This window comes from Triplophysa dalaica, chromosome 22 (genome assembly GCF_015846415.1).
Source record: "Triplophysa dalaica isolate WHDGS20190420 chromosome 22, ASM1584641v1, whole genome shotgun sequence".
NCBI lineage: Eukaryota > Metazoa > Chordata > Actinopteri > Cypriniformes > Nemacheilidae > Triplophysa > Triplophysa dalaica.
Window position 1 is genome coordinate 13,684,817 of NC_079563.1, and position 23,032 is coordinate 13,707,848.

Sequence of the window (23,032 nt, forward strand, 5' to 3'; positions counted from 1 at the left end):
CACCATTAACCTCCTCCTAAACTCTGATTGGACGTTCCATGGCACTTAGTGTCCATTGGAAACCAATTAGGTGGCGTTTAAATGCGTTGCCATGGGGATAAGTACTGTATAAGTCGAGTCAATTATGTCATTTTCACGTGTTTGCTCCTTTACTCCAGTCCGTCGTGATGGTTGAGGCCCAGATCTCTCCGTCTAATGCCATCGCTTTCTTCTTCTTCCTCTTCATCTTCCTCATCGTCCATTCCATCCTCTTCCTCTTCTTCTTCATCTTCATCCTCCGTCCCGTCCATAGAGTCGTCGGTTCCTCCCAACATAGCTTGCTGCATCGCCAGCGTGGCGGAATCCGAGGACAAAGGCTGCAGGCCGTCCATTCCTAGCGAGCCTAAAACGCATGCACACACAAACATTGGCAAATAAAAATGCATCAATCAACAATATAATGGTGTGTGTTATTAAAAAGTGTTTTTTTTCACTAACCGTCTGAGTTAGTGTGGGATCCGTGTGTCTGCAGGACTCCAGCTACAATGGAATCAGGCCAGAAGCGTTGTGTGGGTCTGTGCTGGGATTTCATCTTCTTGGCTTTGGGGGCTGGGTCAGGATTACTGGCATCCAACATGGGTTGCAGTATACGCCTGCGGGCGTTGATAAACCTTGTGGGAGGGGGGAAAGGGAGAGAGAAAAAATGAGGCTAGTAAGAGGATTTCAGTTTCTGAAAATCAGTGTTTCTGTCTCTAGCCATTAGATGGCGCCAAATTGCTGTGTATTCCAATTTATATACAATTTATAGTTAACTATGCTGGTCCTTACCAGTTGTTCACCTGTAACAAGGTAAGATTGGTTTGTCCTGCGATTTGCCTTTTCTCATCCTCTGTGGGATAGGGATGCTGGAAAACAAAAATAAGAGCATTTTATTTACAATAGGATAGAGTGAGGCATTCAAGCTTTCTCATATTTTGTGTAGTGTCTTGCCCTCAGTAAGATTTAAAGGGATAGTTCACCTAAAATTTTTAATTCTGTCAACATTCTCTCACCCTCAACCTTGTCATTCTCAACCTGTATGGCTTTCTAAAAGAAGATATTTTGAAGAATGTTGGTAAACAAAACTGTCGGGTTGCATTCACTTCTATTGTATGGACACAAAAGTCAATTGGAGCCAACTGTCTTCAAAATATCTTATGTTGTGTTCTGCAGAACAGAGAAAGCCATACAGGTTTGACATTAGATGAGGGCGAGTAAATAATGACAGAATTTTCACTTTGGGGCCAACTATCAAGTGTCAAGAATTGAAATGATTGAAATAAACTACACTTTAAATTCTAATAGATAAGGCTTGTCCTCTTTCTAACCATGAGATGCTGGAACAGCCAGGAACGCATGATGTTTGTGGCATGTTTGGGAAGAACGCCTCTTTTGTTTTTTGATTTCTTGTCATCGCAGTCCAAGAGTGAAGACAAGTCCAGGTTCACCTTGGAAGAGACGAGAAATGGAAGAGTGAGGAGAGAGAGGGAGGGTTAGTTGCCACGGAAACAAAGAGAGTCGCCAGTCGCCAATTCTTTGGCAGGGGCAGGAATGCCTTCAGTCACCATAGCAACGCAATTGGAGTAATGATACCTAAAAAATTAAAGCCAAGGAGTGCACATTTACAAAGGCCTTTTATCAGCTACGAGAGCTTCAGGAAATGTCTTCAATTTTTTCCTTTCATCAAACTTAAAGCGCAACTAAAGCGAGAAAGAGTATTGAAGCGAAATTATTGAACTATTTATTTTTCGTCGCTTCGGAGACCGACATATTAACATTTCAGAGAAGTTTAAGATGCATAATCTGAGAGCGCTTCATGCGCGGATAAATAAATTAAGGAGAGAAAAAAGGAAAAATTTACATTTACGCTTTGAAAATAAGGATAATTAATTTCATGCTACCATTGCCACCAAAAGCCATAAAAAGCAGCAGCTCCCCACTGACTTTAAATTTTTTAAATAAATAAATAATATTCAAGCTCTAAAAACAACCTCCTCATTACGTTTGCAGCTGGGTATCATGTGGTTTCTACCCCCATCCTCTACTCAAAACACACACACGCAAACTGGGGTTGAGCGTGCAAGTGAGTGATTCAGGAAGCGGGGTGAATTAATTGGAGGCTTCATGCGGGGGTATTATTACTGAAAGCTTGTCGGAGATGTAGCTACGGGCGGAACTCTTTCCCCAGCTTGTACTTTGGCCCAAAGTTTGATATCCACATAGACCACAGCTGTCTGTCAAACCTGACTCACCTGTCTTACACTCGACAGCTAACGTTAGTCAACAGCGGAACTACACTACAAACCAAAAGGTTTTGAACATTTCCAATAAGTTAATGCTGCAAAAATAAACAGTTACAGTAAAATATTAATATACTGGTTCCCTTTGCTGAAAGCCTTGAGTTTTTGCAGAAGGCCCATTTTGAAAGATCGCAAAAAGAAGTTCTGTGATTAACAAAGGTGTATGATATTAACACGTTTTGTCTGTCAAGATAATCTTTTCAAACGAATTTGAAGCATATATAAAATCGGCAGACGTAAAAAGCTAACAAGTAAGAGGCTAGAAACAGAAGCCACACTGACATGGAACCGGATGTGCTAAATGCTAACTCGCTTCCGGGGTTTGCATACAAAATTACGTCATCTCTGCAGTACATTTGCCCCAAAATGAAAAGTGTGTTCTTGTGACTGCGTGTCATAAGCGTGTTTCATCAGAAGACACACAATCGATGAGATTAGAAGTTGTTAACATGCTGCTATTTGTGAATTTAGCTTTTTTACACTTTAACATCGCGAAATATTAAAATGGTTTTCTCTTAAAAACGTTTTCTCTTTCACCAGAAGATATCTATTAACCCTGTGAGTCATTTGGATTACTTTAATGATAATGTATGTGCTTGTAGTAGCTTCACTATTTGAGTACCATATAAGAAGATAACAACAGAATTGAAATATAAAATAAAACTAAATGTTTGTTTAGATTTAAAAATTGTTTAATGGCATGAGGAAATGTTGTTATTTTTTGGTGAACTATTCCTTTATAAATCTTTGAATAAAAATGTAATTGAAATATTTTGGTATAAAATGAAATTTGCATGTGATATTTTACACATAATATTAGCTGTTATTTAAAAAAAATCCATATTATAAATGCATTAGAAGAAGAAAATTGTATTAAATTATTAAATATTCACAATGAATCATTTAGCAGACGCCTTTTTAAATATAATTCATTATGTTAATTATAATTAAAAACCATTGTATATTTATATTTTATATATATATATATATATAAAATATAAATATATATACAATTCTAGCGTATGGAATTTACAATATAAGCAATAGACGGTTTGTGCAGCAACAACCTAAACATTCGGAAGCAATTGTAGACCTCAGCAAAGAATCAATTCCTGTTGAGTAGTTTAATATCATTTAATATAATAAATATTCAATAAAATATTAAAATAAGTTAATAATAATTAAAATCCGATGAAACCGTCTATTGGAGGCTAGATATAATTCTAGAAATAAATGTCTGCCTTCATGCACAAAGCAGACTTTAACACCTAAATCGGCTATGGATCCCTTTTAAGATGCGTCTTGTCTCTGCATCAGAGTATCAAAAAGCAGCGAGTGTTTTGAGTTGAACAGGGCTGCCCTCACCTGATTGTTTTGGATTTGGATGGTTCCCGGCGGTAAACCCTGGGTTAACACCTGCCCCTGTGAGGTAACCATTGCCACTGGCTGATACAACGTCCCACCTGTGGGATTCAGTTACAGACAGAGGACTGGGGTTATCAAGGGTGATACCTGAACAAGATTGAAAACATAATTACCCTGCAGCACAAAAACAAACCGATTCATCTCGCGAGCACCACGCCAAAATCAAACAAAAGGGGTTTCTGTTGGGCTCAAGAAGAGGACAAGGAGTTCTTGTTTTACTGCTAATTAGCTTCATTTCACACCAATTACACTTTCTTTATTCACTCTGCGAAGACTGATGCTCTGTGTGGGATGGCTGTGAAGAGAAAATTGTTCAAAGATCCAGATAAATTGCTTTAAAATCAGGCTCCCTTGTTTGTTTCCACTAGATGTAGAGAATAAGAACAAAAAAGCTATTTGGACCAAGATGTTTTGTATTTACAGAACTCTGCCCCTGTAAGTAAAGAGAGCTATGATTGGCTCTCACCTGAGACCACCTGAGAGTTGATAGTGGTCATGGCAACGTTGTTCTGTTGCAGCGAGCCGGCAGGGACCACGATCCCAGAGGGATTGACGGTGCTGGATACAGAGGTGAGGGACGGAGATAAGTTTTGGAGGAGATCCTATCGGAAAACATCAGGAGATTAGTTTCCACAAAACCTTCCACTTTTAAAATTCACAGACGGAAATTGCACACCAACACGCTTAAAACGTCTCCTCACGCAGAGGTCAGCAAAGTTCAGTCAGAAGGAGCAGAGAGGGCAAGCCAAGTGTGACCTTTTGTGTCCCTCTGAGAGGGATATGTTTGGGCGAATGTAAATGTTACTGCGCAGAGCGTGTGCATTTATATGACGTGTTGATGTGTTGGAATCAGCGATTAGATCAAAGGTCTGAGGAAAGAAATTCGTGAGTCACCTGCTGCAGACCGAGGCTGGTCTGTGATGGGGAATACGGGCTGCCCAGGTCGTTCCGAAGCAGATTGTCGCTGTGCATCTTGGTCTTGAGGCAGGTGATGTAACGGTTGCAGAAGTCTTTACAGAGCTCGTTCACCTTCTCCAGCTCAAGCAGGTGGATCCGTAACACCTGGATCGCCTTCACCATCTACAGCAACATTCAGGCAATGTTTATGTGTTCATTGCAGAGGACTATACAACTGATGTGATGATGGCAATGATGCAAAAGAAATTGAAGTTCGAGTATCAAAAAGCAAAAAAGTATGAAAACTTATACAAAACGAAGGTTTTGATAAAAATGATTCATCTGCTTTTCGATGTTAAACATATATACGAAGTAATGATTATGTTAATAGGAATGTAAAGATATATATTAAAAAACATTAGATATGTTTCACAGAGCTTTGGCAATTGTAACATATTTTACGTCAAAAGGTTTAATTAAACCCTAAATGATAATTAACAAATATTATTGATAATAACAAATTGACCAACACAAATGGTCAATGTGTTGGAAATAAATTAGTTATTTGAATTTCGGGTTTATTTTGTTAAAATTATTATTTATTTTATGTTGTTCAAAATATCGTGATACAACCAGGATGGATTATGAATCATATCCTATCATAAGTTGAGCGTCTTTACACCCCTAGAAGTTATTAATAATTATAATAATTCAGTAAATAACGATGATAATAATAACAATAACAATAGTATAAAATAGTAATATTTACCAAAAATATTTAATGTCCATAAATAAACATAAATTATTTTTGTGTTCTAATTTATTTTTTCCGTACAATAACCATGAAATGGATGGAGGCTGTTGAGCCAATGTGCACCAGGTCAGTTGTGATAGTAGGTGCATGATGTTCTTATTTGAATGTGTGCAAAAGCTTCAATGAATGGGAAGGTTTTCAGCAAATAATGACTCAGGCCTTCTGTAAACTTCAGTCTATTCCTCACTATAGTACGGCTTCAGAAGATTTGGAACATAGCGAACCGTTCATAATAACTATTTAACAGCTCCTTTTCATAAGAAATAAAAAAAATCCATTCCCCGGCTAGACAGATTTTCCTGCAACTGTTTGCCTGGTTGCTTTGCTTAATGCTACAAACACTTTGCCGTTTTGCTGATACAGTCGGACATGACTGAACTTTCATTTCTAACTACCCATTCAAACAGTCGCCGCCCAAAGTCAGAACTCAAGGACGACCAAATGGGCTAAAAAATGCTTTGCCAAGGAGGAGATAAATCTGCCAATTACTGCAGCTCGTTTAATCAGGGCTCTGTGCCATCTCTCCGAGGCGAGAAGGAAGCACATCGGTGGTGCTATAACTGTCGTGCTGAAGAGTTAGTGAACGGAAGACCCGTGTGACCAGCGTGTCGTAAAGCACACAGATGCAGAGTTAATTGACTGAGCAGCGCAAGTCGGCCGAGCGTCCCGGTAATGATGAACAGTGACCTTTTCCCTCCTCCTTTTCCCTAATTTCTAATTACTGCTAACTGTCTTTAGGCCAAAGATGAGGAGAGATGATTAATACAAGGAGGAGAGTTTTAAAAGGAAGAACAAAATGGAAAGAGATAGCCTAAAAGATTGTGGTGGTTAGGTGTAATTGTAAGTAATATCTCAGATTTTTAGTTTTTAAGAACATGACGTCTTTTTAAAATGTTGTATAGCCAGAGTAGTAAATCATTTTAGGAGACCCTTAGAATTTATGGACAAGCTGCAATAAAACGAATCAGTTTGTGTGTTATAAGTAACATCTAGAAAAATATGCATACCTGTTGCCACATGGCATTTAAAATGTTATGTGAACTTTTTTATTTGAAATGTAACACTTTGCACACAATCCCCAAGTACATTAGTATTCAAAGTGGCACAGCTTACCCCACTCTCCCCCAATGCAAAGAAAATGCATGATGCCTATATTTTGGCCAGCAGAGGGCGGTGTAGTTGTGACATTTACATACCCAGGAAAGAAACCGTTGTGTTTGTAAACTAAAATATTTAGTACACTTGAATGGCTGAACTGATCACATGAGGCGAAAAGATAAAAGAAAACTGCAAGAGGCTTTTGAATGCATACCAGGTTGTCTAGTTCAGGGTCCTCGCTGAAGAAAGGCTTATGGTCCTGTTCTTGCTGGTGGACAAAGTTCTCAATGTCAACGTCAAAGCTGGCCGAGGTGATGCATTCTGATCCCTGTGTGGCTTGCTCACACTTTTCAAAGAGAAGGGCCAGAAGAGGGAAGAGAGGATGTCTGCAGGACACAAGATCATAACTGTGGTAAAGTGTTCTCATCATAAGTGATTGGCTGTGTTCAGAGTGATACCATATGCTCCTGCATTTTTATGTTTTATGCAGTAAGCATATCATTTACAGATTCTTTTTCTCGTCCACATTCTTTTAAATGTATTGATCAACTATATTTGTCAACATACACCTTATTTGCCTTCCTGTAAAAATTCCTGCTTGAGTGGAAAACACAAAAATAATTCAAGCAACTTCAACTTCATATTATATATATATAAGAAACACAACTAGATTTTCAAGTCAATTAAAACCATTTAAATTCATGTGACTTGTAAAGCCAATTTGACTTACTTTAAAGTTTAAAGGGATAGTTCACCTAAAAATGAAAATTCTGTCATCATTTACTCACCCTCAGATGGTCCCAAGCCTGTATACATTTCTTTGTTCTGCTAAACACAAAGATATTTGAAAGAATGTTAGTAACCGAGCAGATCTCAGCCCCCGTTGACTCCCATAGTATTTATTTTCCTTACTATGGCAGTAAACGGTGGATCTGCTCGGTTACTGACATTCTTCCAAATATCTTCCTTTGTGTTTATCAGAACAAAGAAATGTATACAGGCTTGGGACCATCTGAGGGTGAGTAAATTATGTCGGATTTTGCAGTTGTGATTGTTTTATCACTTTATGGCAGCTTTTGAACTGAAGTTAAGTTGAATTATTCAAAAATGTTTCTAACGTCTATTTGATCTTATCCTATACTTTTCTATTTCATTCTATTCCAATTCTATTCTATAATAGTCTCTCATATTCTCTTATTTCATTCTTGTTTGTGTTTTTCCTCTCGCACAGCCTGTATGAGGGAGTCACAGAGGCAGTGAGGCTGGGTGAGGGGCCGGGGCTCCGGCTGTAGCCCACCACTCTCATTTGCAGCCTTTAATAGCTGGCTATATTAGACTCTAATCTGCCTGATCCCAATTTAATGCCGCTCCCTCCAGCTGATGTGACAGGAATACTAAACAGGCTCAAAGAGGCGAGTAGAGAGGCAATGTACGCTCCCTCCGGGCTCGTCCTGCACCCCTCCACCGTGCCAGCGCCCTTCCGTCTCTCCCCTCCCCAGCCACGCTAAATCCTGGAGGGCACGGCTGGGTTATCTCACCCCTTCCCTCTCTCTGCAGCCCTGGATCATAACCCGGACACAGCCCTAAAGGCTCTAAGCCAAAGGATGCTATCAATTTAGCTCTCAGAGGATTTGGCAAGTAGGCTAAGAAACAAGCTGCCCAGAAATTAGAGCAGAAAATCAAATCGGAAAGTTAAGCCACAAGGTACAAGTTCATTTTTGCCTTCACATTCCCATTATCTTTATTAGGAGGTTACATTTCACGACAGTTATATGCGGCAGAAACATTGCGAGTTCGGGACTCAATCTACCTCAGGTAAGTTTTGTTCTTTAAATCAAGATGTTGGGAAACCAGGCTAACTCCAGCCAATATTTAATGGAGGATGAAGTTCCTGAATACAAATGTGATGACAGCTATTAAACAGTTGAACAGAAGATTTAGATTGGATTATCTCAGAGAGCATGCCAGTCAAAACCATTGTTGCTAAAGATGGACAGAACACTTAGCATGGGTACTCTATAAATGAATCGCCTCGCTTGTTCCATAGGCCAAATGAGGGTGGAAAAACTCTTAAATGTAATCTGATCTTTCCAAGCAGTCGTAGACTTTTAAAGCACCTCATCTTTGCGGTCTGCATTAGGCTCCGTGCCACAAAGTGCAGAGCTAATCGGTTAATCTTTAAAAATGTGTCAGTCAAAATGAAACACTTAATGCTGTTTGACTTTAATCTTTAGTTATCATCTCATAACTCTTGCTGGAAAGACCAAAGCCAGACTGTCATTCCTCTGAGGTAAAAGGACGGGGAGCTACTGTGTGACATACTAGTTTTAATGCACTCACATTATAAAGATGGTTTATATTTTCTATGCAGATTTGTACGTGTATAAACATGTATTTATACAGATGCTCAAAACTACATAGTTTGAGTCAATTATGCAACAATATTTTACAAAAAATGACAACAACAAAGGATTGCCTTTGTGTTTGAATGCAATATCCTAGAGAAAGTTTTATGATGAAAACCAGCAAAAAAATCTTACTTTTTTGTCTATTTTCCTTTACAAATATTTAAACTTTGTTAAATCAAGAAACATTTACATACTGTAGCAAAATGACCTTACTAGATATTAAGTCTTGTTTTCTGTAATCATAAGATCAAAATTAGGTGAGTTTTTGCTTAAAAATATATGCCAATATGTTATTTTTTTATTGTTTTACCCCAATGGCATCTATTTCCGCTTGTTTTAAGCATAAACTCACTTAATTGATTTTTGAGAAGAAATTCACGTTTTGCCGAGTTAGGGCCCGATTTACTAAACAGAGCAAAATAGCATGAGATCACAATTTTTAAAAACACATTCTACCGAGAGACTTAAACCTTAAATCGCGCTGCGTGATTTATTTATATATTATACTCCCATAAAGTTTGTGTCTGTAGAGGAAGCTTATACAAATGCATATGCAATAAGCTCAGTCACAAAAACGGCTGTGTCCATGCCTTTCCATTGCAAATTTTCAATGCGTGTCTTTATTAAATACAGACAGTCGTTTTTTAAGCCAAGAGACTAAATCTGTCCCTAAGAGTCTAATAGCTAAAGCACAGCACACAACGGCATGCCAAATATAGCACAACTGCTAAAATATCAACTTTAACAATAAACAAATAAGAAAATATAAAACTAGTCGACCTCAGTAATTGACTATTGTCCTAACTTTTAATAAAACCAAACTTTAGATAACTCAAATGCATAGGTGACATCTTGTCAGATATATGACAGCAATCCTGTATTTATGTTGACCTAGTCATCTTATATCTTGATTCTTTCACTGTGTTACGTCCACGCACTGCGTCTGTACTTTCACTCCCTTTGTAAGCACCTAAACCTGGTAAGGAGCCAAAGACAGTTACACATTATCTGCAGTGCAGAAGTCTCAGGATGTAGACGCTAGGGAACTATTACTTAACCCATAAAAGTGTCATTAATAGAATACTGAGAGAGTCAGCAGAACAGACGGGTAAGGTCAGACACGGTGGCTCTATTTCTGTCAAATACAGAGATACTAATTCAAGACCAACCCAACAGAGCAGCTACAGCTATCTGTACCTTAAGATTTCATTGTCTTAGCTGATATAAATAATTTCACCATACCATATTCTAAGCTAAATCATGTTACCTGTTTATAATATACGTCTTCCGAGCTGTATAAAGACCTTGCATAATGAAGCGTTATGTTTCTATCAGCTTAAAATGAGCTATTTCTCGCTACATACACCGCGGGGCCCATTAGATGGAATTCGCCATGTTGTTTCTACAGTAGCCCTAAATGGACAAACTGCTCTACAGAGCGCGTTTCCTAAATACGTTATCTCCTTCGGCAAGCAAACGAAAACGTGATGACATCTTTGTGCTGTGTCAGCCACCATAGTAAAAGGGAGGGGGATGAGTGAAGTTAGCCGTTGTTTGCAATCGACAAGCTCAATGCTAGATGCTACTAAATTTCATACGCTGGACCTTTAAAGATCAAAAACGAAATAAGCTAAATAAATAAAATGAAAAAGAAAACACATCAATGCAATCTAAAAATAAATCTGAACGTGCACTCGCCGCATTTGTTTTGGTAGCGTGGTGGGCCACCCACGGGCTGCCGTGGAGATGGGGGTGTGCTCTCTGTGTGCTCGCCCGGTATGTTTGCCATCCTAATCAGGGCGAGCCAGTGGCTGCTGCCTTTATTAAACTCAGTCTGGGGTGCCCCACGCTGAGACTGCTCCTCTCACACACACACTAACACACACATCTCCCTCCAGGCTACACGTCTGGAGCTCACCATGTATGGCGGGCACACACACATATACCATTCGCCATCAGGGTTTATGTAGGACCCCTACTGCTGCATTTCAATGAGCGGCGCTGCACTTTTTACCAGTCTCTCTTATATTCACATGCAGGGTAAAGGGTAACCGTGGCCTGTTGTCACACACAGGGAGGTCTTATCGTTTCACCACAGGCTTGATTGGGTTAAAAATAGAGATGCCACACAAGGTATTAAAAAACAATAAACTGTGCGAGAACCGTGAGGCAATGGCCAGGGCATTGCTGTTGGTTGCTAGGGTGTTTAAAGTGGTTGCTAAGGCACTGCTTCATGGACTTGTGGTGGTCCCTCACTATCATTTTTTATAAGCATATGGAATGTTCATTTATGAAAATGTATGTTATTGCACCTATAAACGCCTTCTAGGCCAAAAAATTCTAGGCCTTGTTCATCAGAGCTTAGCAACTTTAATAGCTTTGCTAACACGAACGCACAATCTTGTTCCTCAAACAATCATTCTGTGTATTTCAGAACATCGTGCACCCCTGAGACTCGAGTCAGGATAAAACAGAATGAAACTCGCCGTCTACAGTTTTAAATTGAGCAAAAATCTCACTCAGAGATAAATTCGTCCAGAGGGATTCTCGAGATACTTTGAGTACAGTCTCCTCCGGCTATTTATCATAATCTGGATAGCAGCGATAGTAGATATAAGTCCTGTCGTCGTGAGACTGCGGAGCGCTCTCGGGACGCATGTGTCGGCATGGGTGAGATGACGTGGTATAGAAATCTCACAAACATTATAGAGGGAGAGTCATTAAGATGTTGGGCAGCAAATGACTGCTTGAGATCCCCAACAGCGAATGTAAACAGAATTTATGGTGCATTACAACGGCTGGGGAGAACCGGCTCGCTTTTTCCTCTCTGGCTGTCAAATTAAAAGCACTCCTGTTGGGACTGATATGCGCTGCTGCTGGGTCTTCTAAAGCTGTTTTCCAACTCTTTTCTTTTTCTACTTCTTTTCCATTTTTTATATCCTTTCTCTCTCTCTTTCTCTCTCTCTCAGCAGTCCATGACACCCCTGATCCACTGGAGCTCAATGATAAGACAGCATGACTGTGCACCCCGAGACCAAAATCCAGTATCAATGCAAATCCAGTCAGCGCCGCAGATGTGCCGATCTGAGTCACGGCGAGAAGGCAAAGCAAAGTGAAATACCTTTATACTCCACATTCAGACATTTTAACACTCAAATACAAGCACGAACAGGGAGTGCAGAGGCTGAGATTTACTTTACATACATCACATTATAGATATAGGGGGGCTTGTAGCTGACACAGTGTAAGATGAGATGAAGGTTTATGACACAGCTCAATGCACACAAAAATGTTCAAATATTCCTCATTCTGGCCATTCTATTCTATTCTGTATATACTTCTTCTATTCCCAACTTGGTTTAACAGGATTCAGGAAAAAAAAATCGGACGGGCCCCGCCCACACACAAAACAGTGCCCCTGGGCCCGGACACCACCCCACACCCCAAGACGACTCTGCGTCTAGTTCTTGATCTACTATGTGTTAGAATTAGACAAAACTTCTGATGCAAATGTATTTCAGCTGTTTAGCATATAACTGTAACTGCTGGGTGTCTTCGTTCTTCAATTCTCCAGCTCCCCACCTGAGTACTACCTGATTAACATGGTAGAATAATGCAGAATTTTACACCCTCTGGATATTCTTTGGATACATTTTACAATTTCGACTCCTGGTTGCTGAATTTCATTAGACTTAATTTTGGATATGTCGCAAGTACCCTACAAGAAAGGGACCTCCTGCCATGCCTCGAATAAGGAGAGAAGGTCTCAGATGCTTAAAAGAGAGCGCAGTAACTCGTTAAGATAACTACTGTATCGCACATTTATTCCACTGTTAATAATTAAGCAACGCAATTCGGCACACCGTCTCGACAACTCAAACTCTCAATACCTCCAATTAGAGGAACGAGAGGTGCTGAAATAAACACCAACCTGCCAAATTGAATCAAAACAATACATGAGGCTACACTATAAACAAACCCACCAGATTTGTTAAATGTCGACAACAGTTTGAGGCTTACATGTTACTGTGCATTAAAAATATAAAACAAGCAATTCTGAAACAAGTCATTTCTTTTTTTAAATTACTGCCGTTATAGATTTGTTTTAGTAAGTTGAAAGATGGCAGGGAGTTTCTACTTAAAATGACAAAAATGTGCTTCGTAAAAAGTCATGTATTCTAGGCAAACAAACACAAAGCCCCGCCCCTGGCCCGCACCATTGGTTGAGCTAACGTTGCCGCAACACGTAATATTTCGATGCTCAAACAAATAGACAATGTTTCAATAACATCACAGGGCCACAATGTTAAAAAGTATTCAAGAAAATCTGTCAGCAGTTTGCTTGCTTTAAACTGTCTCTGCACATTAAGGGGAAAGTTATCCCAAAAACTCATAATTTACTCACCCACTTGTCATTTCAAAGCTGTGTGACCTTCTTTCTTCTGCATAACAAGAAAGAAAATACTTTGAATAATGTTGGTAACCAAACACCGGCCGTACCCATTGACTTGCATTGGTTTTGTGTTTATACAATAATAGTGAATGGGGACTTTCGTTGTTCGTCTACCAACACTCTTCAAAATATCTTCTTTTTTGTTTCGCAGAAGCTAGTACAGGATTGAAATGACGGGGGTAAGTAAATGATGACAGAATTTACATTTGTTGGTGAACTATCCCTTTAAGATTTAAGTATTCTGACATAAACAAAAAGGCTACATTTCTGCTTTAATGTAAAAAACAAATACTTTTAATTACATTTCTATAACAAACACCCAGCAGATGAGACGCGAGATGTAATATAAATTCCTTTTGGCAGCTACCTCACTTTCTCGCTTTTATGGTGCCAGTGTGCCCGAGTGTGAGGATCAGAAGTTATAAGTGATGCTTTCTTCAGCGCCTGTGGATATTTAGAGCATATAAAAAGTGTCATGTAGGATGAAAACCAGAAATCTAAAGGAATGGACCACATGGGTGTGTTTTTATGAAAAAAGAGAGAGAAGGGTGGCGATAAGATATATACGGTGAGTGAGAAATTGAGTTTGTGCATATATGGCTAGAAGTGAGGAAAGTAGCTGCAAGTGCTGTGTGTGTGAGTGAGTGAGTATATAGACCAAGTCTCTTTTTTTACACCGCCTGCAGGCCGCCCCCGGCTGGCTGCTCACATCAAAGGCAGTTTTCTCTCTCCGAGGAGCTGAGAGACTCTGCCCAAGGCTTGCCCAGGCCTTCACAGACCTGCCTCAGGGGTAAGTGCCAAACCACGGTCCTCTGCCATTTGCCACGGGACATTGCTAATCACAGCCAGCGCTGCGGCAGGGCGAACGGGCCACTTTTAGACACGGCAATAATACTACCGTATGCAAGCGTTTGGCGGACGGCCGTGCTGTAATCGGCTGGGAGGGACGGTTTGGGGATGAGGTTTTAAGTATTTAAAGTGTCAGTGTGCCATGTATTATTTACTTCATGAATAAAGGAGGAAAATATGACTTATGCAAGCGTGTTTCTATCCAAATCAGGCATCTGTGACTGTACGCTTGTATTTAGATCAATATGTTATGAGGGTTTCATATAACTATAAATCTGCATTATTTATGCCTCATGGAACAATGCCAAACAGGTACCTACAATATATTCACTGGAAAAATAACTAAGAAACACATAAACACGGATAGTTATTATAGGGCGTTGACAGTGGATAATTTTGACTTTAGCCTTTAGCAACCATCCAAAACACAATAAAAGCAGCATGCACAAATGCTAGCGACCATTCAGAACACCCTAGCAACTGTATAGCAACATACAGAATATCCTGAAAACCATCTGGCAGTGCCCTAGCGACCACCCAAAGTACCCTAGGAGCGACATAGCAACACCCAGGCCACCACCTAGAACACCAAACGTAGCATTGTGGCGATTTTACATGGACTAGCAAAGCTTTTCATTCAAAAAAATGTAATTTATTATTTTAAAATGTAATTTATATATGAATATGGTCACCTGGTCATTTAAAGCACAGAAAACAAATGCAAAAACAAATGCTTAAAAAAGTTAACATTATTTAGTATTTTTGTCGTGTTTTGCAGTACAAATATCTTAAAAACTCTTAAATCAAGATACATTTACTTCAGAAGCAAAGTTATCTTAAATATCTACCTAAACGTCGATTCTTAAGACTTTCTGCCAAAATAAATAAACAATTTTCTTAATTTTTAATAGTTTAATTTAGATCACGTTGGGTCGCATTGCCTGTCAAGGAAACATATCTTGATTTAAGAATATTTAACTTTTATCTCGCAGTGAGAAAATCTGCATGTCCGATATTCACCTGTAAACGGCTCGCTTGTCTGACTCCAGCTGAGCTTGGGGGTCAAGGGTCACGCTGACCGCTGTGGCCCCTGCTGCCGAGGCTGCAGAGATGTGGACATGCTGGGCCTTTGAGTTTTGCTGCGTAGTGCCTGTCATCTAAAAAACATAAAATAAAGAATACATTTTGTACTGAATGATCCCTTTTGGTACACAACACTTGCTTTTTCACTCATCTCCTATTGAATCCTTCCTATAATTTTAATTGTAAAAACACAGTTCATGCATCTTGACTGAGATAACAGAAGCTAAATGACATCAGTCTGGAGAACAACCCATTTTGGTTTTACATCCTCCACGTCGATAAGCCAAAAAGATGCTGATCAGCAGCATCTTGCTCGTGTTCATGTTGTTGGTGGCACCCAGCCAGGCACTGTTGTCTTATCGGATCTGGTTTATGAACGCTTGACTTCTGTGTTTTTTTATGGATTACTATGCTTTTGTCGCTACAAAAGTGGAAATGTGTGTATAGTGATCTGTTGTTATCTTTTCCGCGAAGGAGGAAAAGAGGCAGACATCCAGATAAGTTCTGCAAAAACTTGAGGCAAGAAGCTAGTAAGGAAACAATTTATGTTCTTTTTTTCTTGCATACATATTCAGGAAGTCATTGCCAATATGTCTGCAGTCTCTCTGTTGCCTGTCTTAACAATGTAAGAATATGACTGCAGCATATGGTCTCATTAAATTTTGGAATCTACTTTGACGCACGCGACCCGTACAATTTCACGAAGGTCGTTTTCTGCAGAAAACGTGATTTCTAGTCAGCATATAAAAATTGCAGTTGCTGAGGTGGGCATAGGTGTTGCTCTTTACCATTCTAAACACGGACAGGAAGCTGTTTATGATGATGCTTTTTTCCTGCGTTTTCGTCTCGTGTGATACGGCTTTGAAAGCAAACCCCACCCCCTCCCGCCCGCTACCAGACCAAAATGGTTTAAGGGAGGAAGCTGGAAGTCTTAATCCCAGCCTCAAATAGGAAATAAATTAGCTTCTTCACACTTAACTAGCTCTCATTTGCATGTCTCCTCCACCAGCGCGCTGCTCTTCTCTCCCCAGTCTTTAATCCTCAGGGCGGAGGAATACAGCAGCTGGACAGGCAGGGGGGGGGTAAGGGGGTCTCTGGGACAAAGATGATTCCTTGTGTGTCCCTCAGAATTAACCCAGCATGATAAACCTTGGATAAAACAACTAATTTGGATCCATCTGTCTGATGGGTGTGTTTTTAAACACGACTGAACTAAATATCAAACCTCTTTATTATACTCCTGCTGAGTTTTCCATTTGCTTGTATTTGGCGATCTTTGGCTTTGATGGTTTTAGGCACTTGTCAGACTGAACGACCGACTAAATACAACCCTTTGGTCTGATTAACTAAAGACTAACTGGACCAGCTAAAGTCCAACCCGGCCTGGCTGTTGGACCAGTTGGATTAGCTCACCTGTTGGCTCTCCTGGTACGATGGTGGAGGGACGCTCTGTGTGGCCATCATGGTCAATGCTGGTGCTGGGGACACATGTTGCATCATGGGATAGCTTCACATGGAGACCCTGAAAAAAGAAAAAAAGATTTTGTGTACTGGTTAGGAAGCTTATCATAGCAGATAATCATCACATTTGAATAATGACTGTGAACATTCAGGAAAAGTTTTGCATATGATTACAATTCAAGCTGACTTTATAAGTGGTCAAATCTTTACTAACTGTAACTTTACTGTCTGTTAAAAAAACCTTAAGCGACAGTAACTGTTGAAATTATTTCAGGATTCACCACAAAGTGCTGTTGTACTTAAACTGATACAGAAACACACACACACACAATTACTTATGTATCAAATGAGGACATTCCATAGACTTCTATTGCTTTTATACACAAAGTTCTGCGTTTTAACAATTTCTAAAAAACTTATTTTACTTTTTTTTTCATAGTGTAAAATAATTTATAAAGCACTTTCCCCTACAAACTAGACCAAAGGGCTGTACATTAATAAAAGGGCTGTCAAACGATCAACCGTGATTAATTACATCCAGAATTAATGTTTGTGTTTACAAAATATATGTACAGTATGTGCACTGTGCATATTAATTTTGCATTTATAAAAACATACATGCATATATTTAAGAAAAATGTAAAATATAATAATCATAAATATATATATATCTATATATTTATATATAATGTCTTGAACTGAATATAATTGTATCAAGATAATAACAATATAAGTTACATAAATTCATATGAAATATAATGTCGGTAAATTCTTTACACTAATCATGCAATAACACTAAACCTGTAATATAAACAGCAAACAAACAGGCTTGTAGTCTGGCTGTCTGGAAACAAACAAGCACACTGAGGTGAAGGCACATGATGAGTTAGTGCTTTTCAAAGGTAAACACAACAACCTCAGCAGGCCAATCAGGGGCTCATTAGTTCTGTTGTCATAAGAGTAAATGACACTGGGCATAGGAAGGATGGACTCGAGGGACAATGCACTGTGGGAGGCCCTGCCTATAGATAATTGGTCCCACGTTACCACACAAGGACCCCTGGACCCCATTTGACAGTCGAGTTATATCAAGGATAACAAAAATGTTATTTTCTTTTTACCCTCCATGTTAACCTGTCTGTACCAATAATCTCACTACTGATTTAATGCATTCAATCATGTTTCATAATATTTTGTGAGGCACATCTTGAAAGTTTTATTAAAATCGAATTTACCTTATGAGCTTTTAATTTGAATTAAATTGAAAGAGTGTACATTTATTATTTTAAATTGAAAAAGTGTATATTTATTTATCTATCTACTTATTAATTAATTAATCTATTATATTTATTTTATTTATATCTAGAGTATATACATATATTTGTTTATTGATTTTAAAACTGAAACAAAATAAATAAGCCACTTTGTTGAGAAGCTGTGCCTGCAAACTGGGTTTTGTTGTTTCTTTTCATGTTGTGCATTATACCAAACCTATTACCATAAATATCTTTGAAAATGCAAACTTATTGTCTCTGCAGTATTTATTTTCCCATCTGATTGCATTACAAAAAAACAATTTACAACTGCGAACACAAGCAGACGGCTGTATGCAGAAAACCACCTGAAACTAGAATCAGTGTTAAAATCACCAATTTTGATTTACCCGCCATTCATTCCTAGATCCACAGACACTCAAAGTTTCAGCAATCTTCCGTATGACGGATTCAAATGGCTTGACCCGCCCAGAAATAGACTTTAAACTGAGTTCCAGGCTGTCCGAAAATGAACCTGATAATTGTGATGAATACTAAGAATGCTAACAATCACATGTAATTACAGAGACGGAACTCTCAGAACGATCAGTACAATCACATCCGCAGTGTAAATGTGGGAGGGACCTCTGCTCCGTTCTTTAATTACACAAGACATAAATCACTCATTTAAAACATGACCCATAAAGTTCTGTCTAAGCTTTAGTAATAGTAATTTTCTCCCTTGAGAACTTCTTTTCAGCAATGTCTATTCCAGGAAACCGTCTACAGTATATCTTCACAGCCTGAGCACACAAAACACATGGTTTATAGATGCGTGAATGTGTTTTTTAATGCAAATGTATCAAAGCAGCTCAATTATTCTGCAAATGACAGAAATCGAGGCGATTGTGGAAAAATCAAGGAATGTTGCAGCCGGATAAAGAATACAACAGAGATGCCAAGTCTGTTAACGTGAACAGGATGTAACCTTTTTTTCGGACAGCAGACAGACATTAGTGTGGCCGGAAAAACAGGAAACATTTTTTCCTACAGCTCATCTTCAGGTTGGCTGCATTGTGTGGAAAAGTGATAGAAGGGGGCCAAGACAAACCAAGCAGCTATTTTAAGGAGATCACACAGACACACATACACACACAAATGGGTGTTATGGATAATCATTATCATAAACACCATCAGAACCTCAGCACTCAAAACGTTTCATGTCGGGGTTCGTGGTAACGTGAGGAATTTTCCAAGCACAAATTAGATTCTGGCTTGGCATTGCATATTTTATGAAGCTCGTCCAAATCATACAAATTGAGAATGTTGTGTGTGTGCGTGTGATCTGTGTACTGATTACACACCGCGCTTGTGTTCCCGTTCCAAGTGCTATCAGCCGAAAGGCATCTTCACTGTTATCTCTCCTCATTTTAATTGCAAATTTTGCGAGCGAGTTGGTAATTAAATGGAAAATTGCACATTAATTGATGAGACTAAAGATAAAGCAATTCCAATTATTGCGCTGTATTTTAAGGAGTCCTCTCAAGTCTTCGTCCCTGGAGTGGCGTGATACCCAACGCTACGGCATCGTGATAATAATGCAAGCGCACCGTCTACACGCTAAAGCAGGAAAACGGCTCAATCCGTGAGCCGTTGTTTACGGGCCAACAGACTCATTCGCACACACGCTTCATAATGAGCAAAGAAACCTCCGAAGTTGCTGGTGGGTCTAGGGGGGCCAAGGGTCTGTAGTACTGATTAAGCCTTCCGGCTTGCTCTTTTAAAACACATCATCTCACCTTCTGACTTAAGATGCCGAGTATTGATTTGAATGCATCGGTCGATACAAACACATCGAACTGTTCTTTGATATACAGTCGGAAACTTCTTCCCCCGTAGAGCAGCAGCATAAAGTCCAGACATGCACTTTTAACTCTAACTACAGTATTTCAATCAGTAACCAATAGGTGAAACCTTTGTAGAATAATCCAAAAATATACCCCAGGAAAAAGTTTCAGCATCGATAAAATACTAGCATACTTGAGAATAGGAAAAAATTTGGAGTCAGGAATTTTTAGATGACCCCTTACAGGAAGTTTTCAATTTCATTGCATAACGTGTCACAGACCTTTTTGCAATGAACATTAATGGTTTTGAAAGCTTGTTGAATTATGTCTTATTACTTTTCTAAGTGTTCTAGCTTACAATTTTTTATGGTGGATGACAAACAGGTGGAAAAAATCTGATAGTCATACACTGAAGATACCTGATCTCAGAACACAAGAGATCATATTCATTGGGAGTGAAATCTTTAGACCAGGGCCAATAAGCACACATCCTAGTGATCACGGGATATCCTGCCACCACATATTGCACTAAAAACACTAAAAACACCTAAATAAGCACATAGCAACACATTGAAAACCACCCACAGCACTAGCACCGTAGAAGTGAATTGCAGTATACAGTGGAGCTGATTGTCTCCTTATACCATGAGCTCTTAATTACAGCTTGCAGGAGAGCGCCTCGGGAATAGAAAGTAAAGAGGAATGTATTGAACATGTCTGGTGTCTGTCTGAAAAAAGAATTCCAGGGACGGTAACCCTCTTCCCATCGATACTGCTCTAGCGGACCCCTCACACACAATCTCAGTGCTGTTTGATCACAGTGTTAATTAACACAAACACGTGGCGGAAACCCGGTACTGATGAAACTAATGGAGCGATGTCGAGGGCATGTCAAGTAACGACAAAAGCTGCATCCCAATTCGCATACCTCGCCTACACACTGAAACACTGTTCTACACTGCTTTAGCTTTTTGAAATAAAAAACTCCAAGTTTATACATGAATTTGCAATTTTTCTACAAGTGAAATAGTGCACAGAGGGAATTTTTATTGCTCTTTTATAACTCAGGTGATTTGATGGAGTTTTATTTAATGATCAAATAGTCTATGAGATGTTTCTTCTAAAATTGCTCAGGAGAAAAAAAAACAGAATCAAATGGGACAGTTGTTAAAATACTTTAAGAGTATAGAGCTGTAATATATGTAGACTAAATAGTTTAAATAAGCATCTCATCACATTTAACCAAATCCTAATTGAGTTCATACTGAAATTCTCAATAATATTAACTTTCGACTCCAGGAGAATTATCTAAGATTTAGGAGACATTAACAAAAGTATACTCTCCTTTTACTATCATTGAGGTTCACAAGAAATAATTGAGATATTAAGTATTTTTATTTTTCTATATGGGTTGAATGACGACCATAACTTTTTAAGTGTAATATTAATATTAGCACTTATGCAAACAAACATTGAAATTCACCAACATTTTGGCACACTATTTTTCACACTTTTGTTTAAGAATATATAAAACGTTTCTATTTTAAAAAATCCCATAAAAAAAAATCTGACAGCTGGAGCGACAGAAAGAAGAATATTAAAAATAACGTAAACGTTTTTTTCACATACATTTTTTAGTTTTTTTGTGTTTTTCTGCCTCTTTTTTTACCATATTTCAAAAATATGTTAAGAATCTGTAAAATTACCGTTTATCAGAAGTGTATAATATAGTCTAAATACTGTATTAGTACATATAGAACTCAAATTAGGATACACACAGAGTGAAGCTAAAGTTAACCTGTAAATTTTAAACAAATAAATCTGTTTCTCATGGTTTTAATCCAAAAGTTGACACATCATTCTACCCAAAAAAAAAACTAACCAGTGTCCACCCGAACATCTGCAACTGCTATCAGCTCCAAACAAATGTCGGAGAGTTGCCATGTACTGAATCGTTCTCTCTGAGACACGCATCCGTGTTCCAAAGGATCAAAGATACATGTGAGGGCAACGACTTCCTCTTAGTTAGAAACATCCTTTGTGGCCGGGCCACAGAGCTCTCGGCGTGCCGAGTAAGAGCAGCAGGTTTTTTCCCCCATTAAGCAAAAACAGGTGAGGTTGAAGGTACAGGAGGAAGTGCTTTGTGGTTTATAGACCCCATTCATCATCATCATCCACGGAGTCTCCCCCTGTGTCTCACAGCTAGCCCTTACATCTGGGATGAGAGTGTGCTTTAGATATGTTTACCAGGCAGGCTGGAAAAGCGAAGAATCAACAGACCTTCCGTTTTTCTTAATACTTCCAACATGGCATTGAAAATAATGGATTTATCTAAAGGTGAGGTTAGGAATTTAACTAGTGATGCTAAAAGGACACATGAAATCCTGCCCCCCCCAATAATAGTTGTCTATTCAAGTTAATTGTTTATTGTTGATCTTCAAAGCAAGTGTGCAACCGTGCCAAAACACTATGTGAATGTGATTTTCCTGCCTCTTTTTTCATGTATCCTGTGCGGAAGTTTGTCAGTCATAGATGCTGCGGGGAACGCAATGAATAATTTGAAACAGTGTGCCCGTGTCACAAATGCCCAAATATCATGAATCTTAATGTCCTGAGTCAGGCCTTCTCCAAAGTGAATAGATAAAACGGCCCACCTGAATTCATTTGCTACATTAGGGCCCTTTCCATGGGAAGATTTGCAATGCATTCTAAGCGTGTGAGGGGGTGTTCTGAGAGAGGAACAGGATGACGGTGTGAGGTTCGATTAATAAGAGGGGAAAAGAGCAGTATGTTGGAGCAGATCCCCTGTACAGGGACGGAAAAGCTCACACCAGGTTCTCAATCCACACACACATGCAAACATATAGTACACACAAGGGTGAAACCCCTTCAGGCAACATGCTGCCTTTGCAACATCTTTTGAATTTATACACACACAAACATAAAAACACAGCCTGGGAGACTCAACGGCCCAGGTCTGCTCATTAACCTGTAGGAACTGCATGTGGAGGATTAATCTGTGATATTCATGAGCTCAAATCTCTCTCTCGTAGACATGCAGTGTATGTTTTTCCACTTGAAATATTACAGTATAAAAGGTATGTAATGCTATTATTGTATTTAACT

At 39.0% G+C, this 23,032-nt stretch overlaps 1 protein-coding gene across 1 annotated transcript in view; it reads right to left on the reverse strand.

Annotated features, from left to right (window-relative positions):
- The window catches only part of LOC130411438 (homeobox protein PKNOX2-like), a 60,931-nt gene that overhangs the window by 7,524 nt on the left and 30,375 nt on the right, over positions 1-23,032 (reverse strand). Inside the window, exons 3-12 of the mRNA XM_056736057.1 lie at positions 16,759-16,867; positions 15,283-15,419; positions 6,767-6,938; positions 4,638-4,823; positions 4,210-4,345; positions 3,684-3,781; positions 1,347-1,466; positions 808-884; positions 478-650; positions 154-382 (exon numbers count right to left, since the gene is read on the reverse strand). Coding sequence (XP_056592035.1) covers positions 154-382; positions 478-650; positions 808-884; positions 1,347-1,466; positions 3,684-3,781; positions 4,210-4,345; positions 4,638-4,823; positions 6,767-6,938; positions 15,283-15,419; positions 16,759-16,845 — 1,415 coding nt within the window. The 5' untranslated portion in view covers positions 16,846-16,867. The remainder of the gene's footprint in view (positions 1-153; positions 383-477; positions 651-807; positions 885-1,346; positions 1,467-3,683; positions 3,782-4,209; positions 4,346-4,637; positions 4,824-6,766; positions 6,939-15,282; positions 15,420-16,758; positions 16,868-23,032) is intronic.